The following is a 16,116-nucleotide window of genomic DNA, read 5'->3' on the forward strand; positions in this document are numbered from 1 at the left end:
TCTGACAGGCAGGTTTTGACAGGATGAGTAAGGGGCCAAGGAGGCCTTTTTTGGGGTATTAACTACTAAACGATGGCTCAGGTCTTGTGGGCCATTCTGGGTGTGACACAATATTTGTTAAAGACAAGATATGGGCAAATATACACTTTTTTGCACATATTCTAGAGACTTAAGAAAAATCGCTGTTTCAAAGGGATCACATCATGATTGTTGGAGCTATTTAGTTCTTATTAGTATTTAGTTGTCTGTTTAGTTTATTAATAAAAATGAGTATTGTTTGATTATTCTAGACATTTGTTTATTTTGATAATATTTTTTTGCTAGTTAATTGTTTAGTTTAATCATCATTATTGTTTAGCATATTTAGTTTCATTATTATTTTTTTGTGTTTCATGGAATTTGGGTCGGCACCGTGGGCGCCTGATGTTATATGGTAGGAGGGTAGGCAGAGGACCAGCATGCACCTGGGTGGGCCGATGGTGTTTTACCAGTGCGAAGATGAAATAAAATAAAAAATAAAATAAACCTTTTGGAAGTAAAAATCATGCATGGACTTCACCTGCTTTGCCGTCCTGACTCCTGTTTAGTACCAGGAGGTCCTACTGCCCTTACTTTTTAACTATGCAATTTTTGACTTGTGCTTTTTATTATTTTATCTATTTTCTTATCCTGCTGTATCTTATTTTATCTTATTTGTATTTTTATTTCCATTTCCCTGTATTAAATGACTGTTTTTACTGTTTTCAATTGTTTCTTGCTGTTTTTAATGTTTATGTAAAGCACTTTGAATTACCTTGTGTTGAATTGTGCTATACAAATAAACTTGCCTTGCCTTGTGTACACCAGACACCCATGGTGCATCAGTGGCATTTTGATTAAGTTTGTTTTAATTTTAATTTTTGGCTAATTTTTGTTATTTTTTCGGACAAAATTGCCACTACAATGATCATTTTTATATATTTTCAATGAATAATGATGCAAAAATAATAATTCCCTCATATTGGAATTGCAACATCGGTAATTACATCGTAAGTAGAGGCTCTGTCTCTGGATCAGCTGTATTTGCTCATCTACTTTGTGGGGGGTTGTTTGTGGTGTGTGCTTGTACGGGGTGTTTAGCTGTTCTTAACTTTGTACATGTCTAGTCCAGAATCGACACTTCTCCTACCAGGAGATTTAATTTGCAGATTAAAAAAAAAAGAAGTAATTCCTTAAAATGAATAAACCAACACCAGTTTCAACTCCTTTGAGTGCACAATAATTAAAAAAACACATTATTTATGAGAATTTTTAACTAGCCTATCAAAACAACCCAACACAAATTTGAATGATATTCACTGAAAAACATGGTTCAGGAAAACAAATTAAACTAAGATTATTTTTCAAATGAATTTCATCAGTGAACCCTCAAAACTGGCAACACACAAATATATATATATATATATATATATATATATATATACACACACATATTTATATTATTATGGCAACTTTAGATATAAAATACTAACGTTCACATAATGCTTATGTTCTCATGCTTTTGTCAATTTACATACTGTAGATTGTAGGTTACCTGTGAGTCTGAATGATTGTTTACGTTAGGGCTGGCTGATATATCGCTATAAAAAATATATTGATGTATTTTTAAATGTGATATTGAATTAGACCATATCGCATATATCAATATAGTTCAATTTTTTTCTTTCTTTATAAATGCTGCCCTTACTAGGAGTTGTCATATTTAGTTCTTTTGTAATGTTCGTTACTCTTTTCTCATATAAATATATTTATTTCAGAAAAAGATTGGCCTATTTTATTTCATAGGCTATTTTTATTTAAGATACTTTTTTATTTAAGTGTGCACTTTATTGAGCTTTGATTTTTTTAAAAAGGTACTCAAGGTGTTGTTATACAGTATTTATGTTCACTTAAATAACCGTTTCAATAAAACTACTTGTGACATGTCATATTTGGCTTTGACTTTGAATGAACATTTGCTCTCACTTTGCGAAAAAATATCGGGATATATATATCGTATATCAATATTCAGCCTAAATATATCAGGATACGACTTTTGGTCCATATCGCCCAGCCCAAGTTTAATTTAATTTAATTTAATTTAAGTTTAAATGAACAATTCTCCTTATTTCTTGAACTTATAGACTAAAATATTGCTTGATTAATTTATAAAGCATCTAATTGATATAATAATGAAAATAACCACAAGCCCCATGAAAGTCGACATACTGTTTTTTTGTTTTTTTAAATATTACACTTGAGCCTAATTTAAATGGTTCTTTCAAGTCTATAAAGAAAAGGTTACTTTCTGTTTGCCATCCAGCTCTTAAAATACTGCAGGTTTATGACCAGAAACATATCTTCTTAATTTCTTAAGAGGCTGAATTTTGGAAAAATACAGTGGGTTTATCAGATAATTCCTAAAAAAAACAGGTAATATTTTCAAATGTATACGTTATCTCTATTGGGAATAATCTCCAGTAAACCTAAACTGTTTAAGATACATCAAACTTTTATTTACAGAATTATTGTTACCATATCATGAGGACGAATTTGTTATTCTCAATCATCATTTCATTTTTGGTAATTCAGCTTTATTATGCAAATGTTTAACATTGTTTGTTTTTATTCTTCCTATAAGTCGCTTTGGATAAAAGCGTCTGCTCAATGACTAAATGTAAATGTAAATGTAATATGGGCGTTATTGTGTTCCTGCTGACAGGTATGCATTTCTCTTGACAAGACATGCAAAGGCACATCCAGAGTGAGCCCCGAGGGAAGAAGAAACCAGTTGAGAATGTGGATTATTTTTCAGGCTACACTCATATTACTATGATCGCTCAAACACACTGCAAAAAAGCCAACTTGTATTTTTTGGCATAAAACAGTGATTTAAGTTGGTAAAACTTGGAAATATAAATTATTGACATTTAGGGCAATAATGTAAGTTAGCACAACAAAGGAAGCCAGTTGTCTACTCAAAAACAAGTTGGTGAGTTGTTGTTACTTATATCTTTAAGTTGGGGTTCACAACAAGGGACAATAGTTCTGATAACTCTTATTTCTTTGTTGTGAAATGCTGGAAAGCGGTGAAATTCGCTCATTAGCGAAAGCTAGCGGCTAACTGACGCTAGCGGCTAACCGACGCTAGCGGCTAACTGATGCTAGCGGCTAACTGATGCTAGCGGCGCTGCTTGTTACAGCTACAAGAGTAGCCATTAGCGTATCAATGCTAACTCAAAATTGTGGTCGCAACATTAGCTGACATCTCATAGCAGCATTACAATCGTGTTGAGTTGACAAAAATCTGAATTCAGAGTTGAGCAAACTCAAAAACAAAACTTAAAATATTTAGTTTAATTGTCCAACTTCAAATTTTATCGAAGTTTGTTGCCTTGAAATTTTGAGTTCACCCAACTTTTCTTTTTTTGCAGTGCACTAGTAAGAAGTGGAGAAAACCAACAATAGGGGGCAGTTCAGGGGCAGTTCTTTTGGAGTAGCACAGTGTAGTGCTGTGTTGTGTTTTTTAATTTCCAAGCCTCTGTGAGCCTTTTGCATAGGGCATTAATGTTTTGGTCTGTCAGAAAATAGTGAAAAATGTCCATCCCTGTTTCTCAAAGTCCAAGGTGATGTCATTTAACAACTTGTTTGTCAGTCCTAAACTCAAAGCTGTTGACCTTAATATGATATGAAACCAGTGGTGCAATGTAACTCAGTACATTTACTCTTTACTTGAGTATTTCCATTATATGTCATTTTATACTTCCACTCCACTACATTTTGAGGTAAATATTGTACTTTTTACTCCACTAAATTTAGCTGCCAGCTTTAGTTACTTTTCAGGTTGAGATTTATCATGAAAAACATGATAAATTTAAAGTGATTTTTTTTTAATTAAACCGCATAACTGTATATTAAGTTGTTCAAATTAGCCCTACTTTGACAACAGTAAAATGCTGCTTGAATAAAAGCATCAATAATAATAATCCAATAATACATTTGGAATATATAAAACAATCTGAGTGGGTTCATTCTATATTTTACTTTTACTTTTGATACTTCAAGTACATTTTGATGCTGATACTTTTGCACATTTATTTCACTAAGGTTTGAATTCAGGACTTTTACTTGTAGTGGAGTAATTTCCCAGGGTGTTATTAGTATTTTTTACTTAAGTAAGGGATTTGAAAACTTATTCCAACACTGAATAAAACTGAGAAAAGCAGAAAAAGTTCCGTATTTGAGAGGCTGAAAACAGCATTTTCTGCATTTTTGCATTAAAAATGCCTTTAATTACTATCAAAATAGTTGCTGATTTATCATCTGCTTTTGAATGACTCAGCCTGCAATGTGCTTGTACTTTATCGTCACTTAACACTGGTTGATTATTAAATCTAAGAAACTTGATACTTGAGTGTCCTTGTGGAGAATGTCCTTCACAACCTCACTAAACTTCTCAGGAACGTAATGGCGACAAGGCATTCTTGCGGCGTGAGCGCGAATCACTGTGTGCATTAGCTCACACACGATGACATAAAATGTGGAATATTAATTTTTGCCACCTCTCTCAGCCAGCTCTCAACACCACACTACACAAGTCTGGACATAAAACACAACGAATCTTCCAGATTTTGGTTTGTTCTTGGCTGTTAAATCACCACAGCACGAACGCTCAGCTGGCGTCCACAATCACATGTCTTTATCTTCTCTCTGACCTTGCATTCTTTTCATCCTGAGTGTTATTTGGCTGATAAATATTACACCAAAGTGAAGGCGATAGATTTGTACCGCAATGAGTCTGTCTTCCTTTTTTCAGCGATGCATAAAACAAGAGAGTATAAACTCAAACCACCATCTCCTGCATGACCCACATTCCAGAGTTTACTGTAAATAAGACAAAGCCAAACAAAAACATATTTGCTTATCAGGATTACCCTGGGCTACCACACATACTTCACTTTGTAGTATGTCTGAGAATACTGCACACATGTTAACTCCGCATGGTGCTGCAGTGGAAGAGTCTAATGCGTGTGTTTGTGCCCTCGGGGGCAGGCTAATGGCTGGGATATGAACCTGAACATCTGCCCAGGTTGATGCATCGTCCCCGGCCCCTCTCCAAGGTCAGGGCAGCTTGTGCCCTTTCCCATGGGAAAACAAACTGACTGGAGACAAACTGCCAGGAGTGCACTGCAAACAGACACCCCTGTGTGAGCAGGCCTCTCTCTTTCTGTCCACACACACTGAGGCCTTCTGCTGCTCATTAGTCAGACTGAAGACCCTCATATAGACCCTATATACCCTCTGTATATAAAAAAAAGCATCTAATTTAAAAAAAAAAACACCAGTGGGAAGCATTGAAATACACTGTAAAAAAAATGTCTGTAGATTTTACAGTGACCGTAAAATGATAAATGGGTTAATTCAGTTTTAGTAACAATGAAACACTGTAAATGTATATATCAGCCAAAACAGTATTTTTTACAGTTTTATTTTTTGAAAAATACATGTCTCCAATGTTAAATACACTGTAATATGTATTAAATATTAAATATATATATATATATATATATATATATATATATATATATATAAGCGTCACTGTAATTTTTGCATTCCTCTTTTGTAAAAAAATACTTTTTCTCAATGTTAAATATATGAAACACCATATCTCTAACATAAATATACTGTAATATTTTATGGTAAAATCTTTAATTTATGTGGCATTTATAAAGTATTTTCTTGTCAATTATATGGCAGAACAGTGTTTCTTTTGATAGAAAAACTTATTTATACAGTAAAAAATGGAATACAATGGAAATCTTAAACGTGAAATCAACAGTGCAAATATCTTTTTACTGTAATATTAAAAAAAGTTCTACCGTATTTATTACGGTAAAATTCTGGCAACCACAGCTGCCGGTTTTTTACCGTAAAAACAACAGGTTTTTTTTTACAGTGTATAACACTGAGAGAATGGTCCAGATCTACACTGTAAAAATAAAAAAATAAATTTTTTTTCCCCCAAGGAATTTGTTGTATGATTTTAAAGGGTTTTTCTTGTTTTTTTCTACATTAAGGGTAAACTTAAAAAAAAATGTTTTTACAAATATTAACCATAAAATGGACATTGAATTTTTTTTACAGTCTTATTCATATACTTAATGGTCTTGAATGTTAAATTATAGTGAATTCTATGTAAAAAATACATAAAAACAATCATATTGCTGATTTAAAAGGCAACTTTCTGTTTTCTTACAGTAAAACTTTAACGTAAGATTAAAGCCTTTTTTTATTCTACAGATATATATTTTTTAAAACGGACATTTACTGCATATTATCCGTATTTTCCAAGAAATTATCTGTAAAATAATTTACGCTCGTTTACTGTTATTAGACAGTAAGTGTTTGGCAACTTTAGCTGCCAGAGTTTGACATAGTTTTAAGAGGAATCTGTCAGTTCTTCAATTTACAGGGAAATTGAAAAATAAAGCTGTTAACCTAAGAGAGATGGGGGAAAGTACAGAGGATGCACCAACCTTCAAATAATGAACAAAACCTAAAGTAAAAAGAGAACTGAGAAAGAAAAAAAGAAATCATCTTTCTAAATCTGATTGCTTTTTTTTTATTCTGTTCGAAAGGCTTCCGATAATGATTATTATCATTATCTTTAATCTGCCTTGTATATTCTCATTAATTGTTTGGTCTATAAAATGTAATAGTCCGGCATCTTAGGACCAGATTTGGGAAGAAAGGGGACACGTCGGACAAAAGCACCAAATTTTTTCCACATGCTCTCTATCACTATAGGTTTCAATTTTTGGTAGGAGCCACTTCATCAAGATTGCAGATCGGAGATGGCAGCCATATAAAATCTATGAGAACCAGTATATCTTCTAAGCCACTTAGAAGGTCAATCTTAGTGTCAAAATCTACATTTTCTGGGTCAAAGAATAATTTAAAGCTACTGAGAATACCACTAGATGATCAAATAGATATGTTCATTTTGGCCATGTATTTACATAATTATTAGATTCCAAACATTTTCAGCTCAGGATTCTCTGCTGCAGCACTTGAAGCAAGTTGCCTACCAGTCTGGGTGAAAATGAACATATATATTTGATCAAATAATCATCTAGTGATATTCTCAACAGCTTTAAATGATCCCTTGACCCAGAAAATGTAGATTTTGACACCAAGATTGACCTTCTGAATGGCTTGGAAGATGTATTGGTTCTCATAGACTTTATATGGGTGCCATCTCGGATCGGCCATCTTGATGAAGTGGCTCCTACCAAAAATTGAAACCCCCTTTATTTAGCTAAGCCGCCTGACCATAAAGGCTGTATGTGTGTGTTATACTGGAGTTAATGTATAGCATGGTGCTGTGAGGTGTTGATTCCTCTTTACACATCTCCAAGTGAGACTTCCCCTCTGCCACACCTCTCATTTAAGGCATCGAAAGGAAGATGTGAGAAAAAAAAAAGTGAAAAGATCGCAGCATTCACAGCAACGGGATTATTTACAGTGTAAGAAAGAGATCAAAGGTGTGTTAGAAATGTACACTCTCATATCACCTCGAATTACTATCAGCGTTATATAACGTGCACTCACGATAATAGCAGTTTTTTTTTTTTTTGCAACAGCATTGATAAATCAGGACAGTCTTACTTCGTATAGAGACGAACTGATCATTATGACAGTGTAATGTAACATTCAGCAAAGCAGTCCAAAAATAGTGCACACTAACTTCCTGTTGTGTCCTGTTGTCTCCCTCCTGTGCAGAATATTTGTTGTTTGAGGTTGTAGGTTTTCACACAGTTAGGGTACAGGTCATTTAAATCATTAACGACTTTAAATCATGTAGAGCAATAAAATCTGTCCAGAATTTCTGCTTTATTTCACCTGCCTTTGTCTCAAGAAGCTATTTTATGATTTACTTTTACTTTTGATTCAATGCATCTGTCAGATTTCCGTTGGTATCTCAGCATGAAAAGGCACAAAAATCTTCGAGCAGAAAATTCAACTCCCTTGGGGCAAGAGCTCTCCAACAAACCAGCGCCTTGCGATGAGCTGCACATGACAGAATGATAGTTTCCTCCTCTGAGATGTCCATGTACCATATGGTGTTGCTCTGAGACCCAGCATAATCTAGATGTCCAAGATAATGCCACAGAATGCTTCATAATAACTACATTATTACTATTATTTATTAAATCAGACTTCAGTTTATAAAAATAGATACAAATATTCTCCTACACTGGGTTCCTTGTAACAAAATTGGTCTATTGTGTCATAATTAAAGTGAGACAAGCCATTTCCTAAATGTCTATATGGTCTGACCCTGATAACACAGCCTTCACAAAACTGACCTACTGACTGACTGATCATATATGATTATAATAGTGTCCCTCTTGCAGAAACCCAACAAAAGACACCACCCTAAGAAGAGATAAATATCTATCCGCCTACATATGAAAGCAGCAGCAGACTTCCTCCTCTCTTATGGGCTATATTATATGGGCATATGCACCCAGGCAGGCAGGGGGGTGAGGCTGCATGTATACTGCATCTTTTGTCTGGTTGTGCCGAAAATGGGAAAAAAAAAAAAAAGAAAAGAAAGAAAGACAGAAAGAAAGAAGAAGAAGAAGAAGCATGTATCACATGCTCACCGCAATCAGCCAGCAAGAATTTACAACTGCCCTCTCGGTTCATTCATATTCTGCTCCAGCAGTCCGGTGCCAAATCAACTGCAGCTCGTGTGAGCCTACAAACCACTGCACAGCGCCTGACTTGGGTGCGCCTGCCGTCTCATTCATGTGTCTCAGGGGGGGCTACACTGAAAGCCTTTTTGGCGTCGACCAAAACAACCATACAAACAGCAGCCGAGCCCCCTATGTGCAGGGGAAGTGGTGATATATGCAGAGCATTTAAAACCAGGATGTATATTATGTGCATTTACAGCTCAGAAGACGGTGTATCCCTTTAAATATTGTCACCTTAATGCGCCTCTATCCTGAAAATCAGACACAAATCCATGCACAATGCGGGCGTGCTGCATTCACACGCGCATAAAAGAGTGAGCACATTTTTATATGGGGCACACTGGGGCTGACCGACTCGTGGTTTCCTCTAGTATAGTCGGTGCATGCATGCACGCGGCAGTAGCCCACCTGCTTGTGTTGTATCGGTGAGATCGTAGCTCATCCCCGGGTACTCCCTCAGCTTCCTCCCGCTCAGGTTCAGGATCCCCGAGCACACGGCATCCTCCAGAGCCCGGTCCAGGCTGCGGGCCGTCAGGTGCTGCTGCTGGTGCTGGTACTGGCTGATGCCCGGGCTCCAGTGAGGTCCGCTCGCGTAGTGATGGCTTTGTAGAGCCGTGACAGCTCCCACACCTCCCTGACTAGACGCCATTTTCGTAAAAAAAGAAATTTACTCTTACAATAATAACAGCGCACAGCGGCAGTTTCTCCGCCCATGCGCATATACGGGGCACATTCCCTGGACGGACGCTAGGGGATGGGCTTCTGAGGTGGTGATGATGCTGATGATGGTGATGGTGAGCAGGGTATGGTGGCCATTTTAGGCTTTTACCCTTCCTCCACCTGCTGATGCCAAACTCCCAGCAGGGGCCCCTCTGCAGATCACAGGGGGCAGGGGCCCCTCAGGCCATCCTGCATCGAGATTACCTTAATCTGGCTCCAACATCCTGGAGTGCTGGAAGGTTATTGACAAATTATGATTAATCATGATACAATACCAGGCCCAGACAGTGTTGGAAGGGTTACTTTTAAAGCATGTCCCACAACAGATTACTGAATACAGGCCCAAAAATGTAATTAACTAACTTTTCTCTGGAGATCTAGGAGGCAAACTATTTTATTATTGCATAATTTGGGCTGTCCAGCAGTTCATAGCTGCACATAATGCATAAGTGTGTGCATAAATATAAGTTACTTAAATGTATGTGTTACATTTCATATATTAGAGACTTCTTCTATTTAGCAGATGGATGACAAACACTTCTTTTCTGTAAACTGCTGATAAATCCCCTTATTGTAGATTATATCCTCTTTCTCTGGGTTGTGGTTGTACATTTTTACAAGGCTGTGATCCTCCTAGATGTCACAACAGTTCAATAAGGGGGTGTTTAAAAAAATGGTCTCACTACTATGAAAAGCTACTTTAAAGAAATACTCAAACAAATCATTTTTGAAGAGGCGAAAAAAACTCATTTGTGCTGCATGACAAAAACTGCATCGTAAACTGTTTGTTGTTAGCATAATGACATAATAGGCATAATAGACATGCCTGTAAAGGGGGATCCATGGGTACCCATAGGACTCATTTTCATTCAGATATGTTAAGGTCAGAGGTCAGGAGACCCTTCTAAAAATGGCCATGCAAGTTTTCCCCTCACCAACATTGAGGCCTAATTTTGGAGCATTATTAAGCCCCCAGGCTAGAAAGGCCTAGTTGGTATTAATTGAGAGATAGCAGATCGTCTAATTTTATGAGGTACCTCTTATAATCTGAGGCACAAAGATGAAATGTATCCCCACTAACAGAAGCCATCTAGTGGCCAAAGTGCAGACACACTTTTGTAGATTGTTATCCAATACGGTTTGTTGCTAACATTAAAAATAACTGGAATAATTATGTCTGGAACTATTATTTCACATGCAATGAATCGCACAGTATATTAAATGTTCTGGATATCTTGTAGGCTTTAATTTTGTCACTCCGTCTTCAATTTAATCAGTTTGGACTGACTGAAGAAAATGTCCTCTAAACCAAGGTCCAGTTGGCCTACATAAGTAAATAAGGAACTCAAGGATCATATAAAACTACAAGGCTTTCTAAGCTTGAAATAGACAAGGAGAGTACACATTTTTTTATAGTAACATTATGTGCTGAATGTATAACACTGTTCAACATTTTTGCTTTGTTTATAATGTAATAATCTTCTTATAATGAAAGAATTTCATGCACAAAATATTATGAGCTTCTATTAGGTTACATTTAAATGATTACATTATGTGTAGCTATTAGGGGAGACCGGGGTTGGTTGACACACTTCTTATTCTCTGGCATGATTTATGTTGATGATTTAATATTCTAACAAGGAAATTAAATGTTCAGGTCTCAGCTGTTTCATTTTGTTGACATATTAAGAGTCAAAGGTTTTCACAAAGGGAATTTTAAATGGCCCATTTGATCACTCCGTAAAGCAGAAAATACTGTCCAACAATCAATTTGCACCATAATATAGACCCTATTAGAAACAAAATAAATCAGGCTATGGATTATATACAAACAAACCCCCCAAGGTAAATGTTTTCTTTCATACAGAGTAAACCGGTTAGGATAATGAAGAAAAATAGAATATTATTAAATTAAATAAAACAAATATAGAACTATAAGACATCAACAAACAACAGAGACATTACATCCATTAGTGGTGTGCCAAAACTAGTGGTGCAAGCTATATGGAATTGGAATATAGTGTATAAATATACATATGTGTATTGACAAACAAAAAATACAGTATATATGTATATGTATATATATAATGCACTAAATCTACGCACGACACTTTGCTATGTTATTAATATTATTACTATTATTATTATTATTATTATTATTATTATTATATATACTGTTGCTGACATTACTATTATTATTATTATTATTATTACTATATACTGTAATATACTACTATTATTATTATACCTTATTTATTATTATTATTATTATTATTACTACTATTATCATATATTTATATATTATATATCATATTATTTTATTTATAATTATTTTTATTTCATTTTATATTGTTACTATTTATTATTACATATTATATTATATATTATATACTGTACTATTATTACAATTATATACTGTCTAGTCACTATAGCATTGTTGCCATCATATCATCAGTATAATTATAATTACCATCATCTTGCTAACCTACCAACTGATCTGCTTTTTTTGACTTCTTAAGTGTCCTTGTCCTTGATGTCCATCTATCATATATATATATATATATATATATATATATATATATATATATATATATATATATTCATATTCATTCATCCATATTCATTCATTCATTATCTTGACCTCTTATCTGCACTCGGATCATGGAGGGCTGGAGGCGATCCCAGCTGACAGGGGTACACCCTGGACAGGTCGCGAGACTATCACAGGGCTGACAACCAAGCTCTCATTCACTCCTACAGGCAATTTAGAGTCACCTATTAAACCTATGTGTATGTTTTTGGACTGTGGGAGGAAGCCGGAGAACCCAGTGAGAACCCACGCTGACAACATACAAACTCCACACAGAAAAGCCAGTTTAACCAGCGACCCTCTTGTAGTGCTAACCACTACACCACCGTGTAGCCCTATATATATATACACCTATGATTTTGTTTAAATCATTGCACTGTAGATTAGCAACAGCAGACAGAAGGTTGACTTTATCATGATCTGTTGCTGTGCGTTCCATTACCCATACTACCGTACAGAAAAATATTTAGTCTGTTCCAGTACATACATATTATGTCAAATGCCAAAAGTACCAAAATGTCCTACTACATTGAGTTGTAATTTGCAATATTTAAGTCGTTTTGCTTTTCTGGCTGTTGTTGTCCACAACTCTCTGCACAGCATATTCTTGAGCCAGAGGGTCAAAGTTCAAGGCGCCAAATTAGGATGAAGTAGTGTGTCCCACATAGCCCAGAGCTTTCAGAGTGACAGAGACTGCTGCGTTTGAAAATATGATCATCAGGGTAAATAATGCACAGAGTAAGGCCAGATGCACTGTAGAGAGTATATTTATGCATGTAGGTATATATATGATTATTATGTTTATATACAGGTATGTATATTTTTGTAAGAACTATTGAGGTGCTGCTGTGATATAAGATAAGATATTCCTTTATTAGTCCTAGAATGGGGACATTTCCAGTGTTACAGCAGCAAAAAATGTATAGCAAAAATAGAGGAAAAAAAATAATAGCATCAACAATTAACAATATATAGAAACAAGAAATATTACAAAGAAATATAAAAGTATTACCACTTTAAACAATAAGAAATATAAAGTTAGGAACTATATAAACAATATAGACGGACTCAACAGTTGAAAAGGTTGTGAGGGTGAAGGGTGTCTTTTTTTAAAAATTAATGATTTAATGTCAGACCATAACTGTATTATCCGTTGGGGTTTTTTTGGGATAAGTTATTTAATTGGAATAAATAAAATAAAATAAAAAATGTTTGGAGTCTGGACATAGATCTTGAAAAAAAAGTGATTGATGTGGGAGGACCATGTAGTTTCCATGTTAGTCACCTCTTTTTTTGTTTTTATCAACATTATTTTTCTTTAAAAGATAATAATATTTTGTATTGATTATACACTATATTATGTGTGGATCTATGGTTAAAACAGAGGAGCATTATGTTTTCTATTTCTTTTTTTTTTTTAATGTATAAACGGCACCAAAAGAGGCACCAATGTAAAAAGGCTGTATTTCACCTGTTTTATTTTATTAATTTTAGATAAAGATATTGTGGAGAAAGATAAATAGTGACAAAAATAAACGAGTATGTCCCAGTTGTAATCAGAGTAGTTAGAGCAGCTAGTAAGAGTACATACTTAAAATGAAAAGTATGCAATTTACAAATACAGCTAGGGTTTTTGAAATATATTTAGACCACTTTCTTATTCAGATAGGGGACTGCAGGTAAATAAATTATTATAATATTTGACTATTTTTGTTTCTGTGGACCAGAAATATCTGTGTGCCAGCAGACCCCAGTCTCCCCTACATAGTGAGTTGACATAGGGAGAAATCAATAAATTGCAGCTTTAAAACATTAACCCATAAGAACCCATGGTTGTAACAAACACTTTAAATCTTCTAGATTCTCCCATATTCAGCTTTATGCTTGACATTAACTCATTAAATCCCTAAGCGACACATACTCAACACTCTGGTGTGGTGGTCATGTGACTGTGACAAGAAATTACTTCTCCAAAATATGTGTATGACTGGAAACAGAAAAGTGAAAAAATAGCTAATTTCAAAAAGCAAATTTTTTGTTACTAGGCTAAATTTAAACCCATTTAACAATTATTATCCATTTATAGGGTGTCCTTTATTGCATTTAACCCTATTAGAGTTTGTTATTTGTTTTTATTTATTATTGTTTCATTATTATTTTGTTACTTAAAAACAAATCTGAAAAATAATTTGTTGTTAAACAGCACTATTAATGGCACAATTTTAATATACGTTGTGGAGATGCAGAGAAAAGGCAGATTTGTGTTTCTGTAAGCAGAAAATGTGTCGAGTTTATTTACAGTACAGGCCAAAAGTTTGGACACACCTTCTCATTCAATGTTTTTCCTTTATTTTCATGACTATTGACATTGTAAATTCATCAAAACTATTAATGAACACATGTGGAATAATGTACTTAACAAAAAAGTGTGAAATAACTGAAAACATGTCTTATATTCTAGTAAGCAAAGGGTGGTTACTTTGAGGAATCTAAAATACAAGACATGTTTTCAGTTATTTCACACTTTTTTTGTTAAGTACATAATTCTATATGTGTTTATTCATAGTTTTGATGCCTTCAGTGAGAATCTACAATGTAAATAGTCATGAAAATAAAGAAAAACGCATTGAATGAGATGGGTGTGTCCAAACTTTTGGCCTGTACTGTATATTAAAATAAGAAATATCATTAAAAAAAAAAAAAAAATACCATAAACGCCCAATGTGACATATATGTCACATCACAGATCTTTGACATTTAGGGGTAGTGTATAAAAAAAAAACATCATAAATGTGTCCTACGTGGTCCACTTGGTCTGTGGTATATATCCCCCATAAGTTTCTTTCAAGGATAAATAGGTCTGGGTTCTTATGGGCTAATAAATTGACTACTTATATTTGCACTAGAATGAGAGAGACGTCTCCCTCATGAATATGCACAAACACAGACACAGTGTTGGGGGAAGTATTCAGATCTCTTACTTAAGTAAAAGTACTAATACCACACTGTGAAATTACCCCACTACAAGTAAAAGTCCTGCATTCAAAACTTACTCAAGTAAAAGTACAAAAGTATCAGCATCAAAATGTACTTAAAGTATCAAAAGTAAAAGTACTCGTTATGCAGAATGGACCCAATCAGATTGTTTTATATATTCTAAATATATTATTACATTATTTGCAGTGGCGGTTCTACACAGGGGCCTCCAGGGGCCACTGCCCCTGTGAAGAAGCCCTTGGCCCCTGCTGTGGCCCCTGTGTCAAATTAATAATAAATGATCAATTTATAACGATGAACGACGGAACAATTCTTACCTATTTTTTTCAAACAATATCTCATTGTACACAAAAGGAACCCAGAATGTGTACATTGTTTAATTGTTTAATTGTGGAATAAAAGCTAAATATAAAGATAATTCTCACTGTACTGCACTTTCAAGATCTAAAAAAGTAATTGTGCACAAAAATGAGAAATGTCATTGTCGTACAAAAATAACTGTTAATGTCTGTAAGTCTCATTGCTTCAATCGATGTAGTTCTTCCAAATATGAGACTTTTAGCAAAAATAAAGGTTTTGAATGCTTAAATATCATTTTTGACGATTTTAATGTGCCCCTCTGATTAAACACTGGCCCCTCCTTGGCCCCCACAGTAAAATTGGTCTAGAACCGCCACTGATTATTTGTAATGTGCCTTTTATGTAACCAGTGTTTTAATTTAGTAAAGACAGGACTCATTGTATCTACTTAAAATACTGTTATGAGGTTTAATTAAAAATATGTCTAATCACTTTAAATTGATCTTATATTTTATGTTATATCTCAACCTGTAAAGTAACTAAAGCTGTCAATTAAATGTAGTGGAGTAAAAAGTACAATATTTACCTCAAAATGTAGTGGAGTATAAGTATAAAGTTACATAAAATAAAAATACTCAAGTAAAGTACAAATACCTCAAAATTGTACTTAAGTACAGTACTTATGTAAATGTTAAATTCCACCACTGCACAGACTCTTATTATGACCGT

The 16,116-nt window shown here is 34.5% G+C and overlaps 1 protein-coding gene across 1 annotated transcript in view; it reads right to left on the bottom strand.

Moving 5' to 3' along the window:
* Positions 1–9,491, bottom strand: part of lrch2 (leucine-rich repeats and calponin homology (CH) domain containing 2) — a 44,512-nt gene extending 35,021 nt beyond the window's left edge. Inside the window, exon 1 of the mRNA XM_059351182.1 lies at positions 9,189–9,491. Within this exon, the coding sequence (XP_059207165.1) occupies positions 9,189–9,429 (241 nt within the window). The 5' untranslated portion in view covers positions 9,430–9,491. The remainder of the gene's footprint in view (positions 1–9,188) is intronic.
* Positions 9,492–16,116: the final 6,625 nt, after the last annotated feature.

Source organism: Centropristis striata, chromosome 15 (assembly GCF_030273125.1).
Source record: "Centropristis striata isolate RG_2023a ecotype Rhode Island chromosome 15, C.striata_1.0, whole genome shotgun sequence".
Classification (NCBI taxonomy): domain Eukaryota; kingdom Metazoa; phylum Chordata; class Actinopteri; order Perciformes; family Serranidae; genus Centropristis; species Centropristis striata.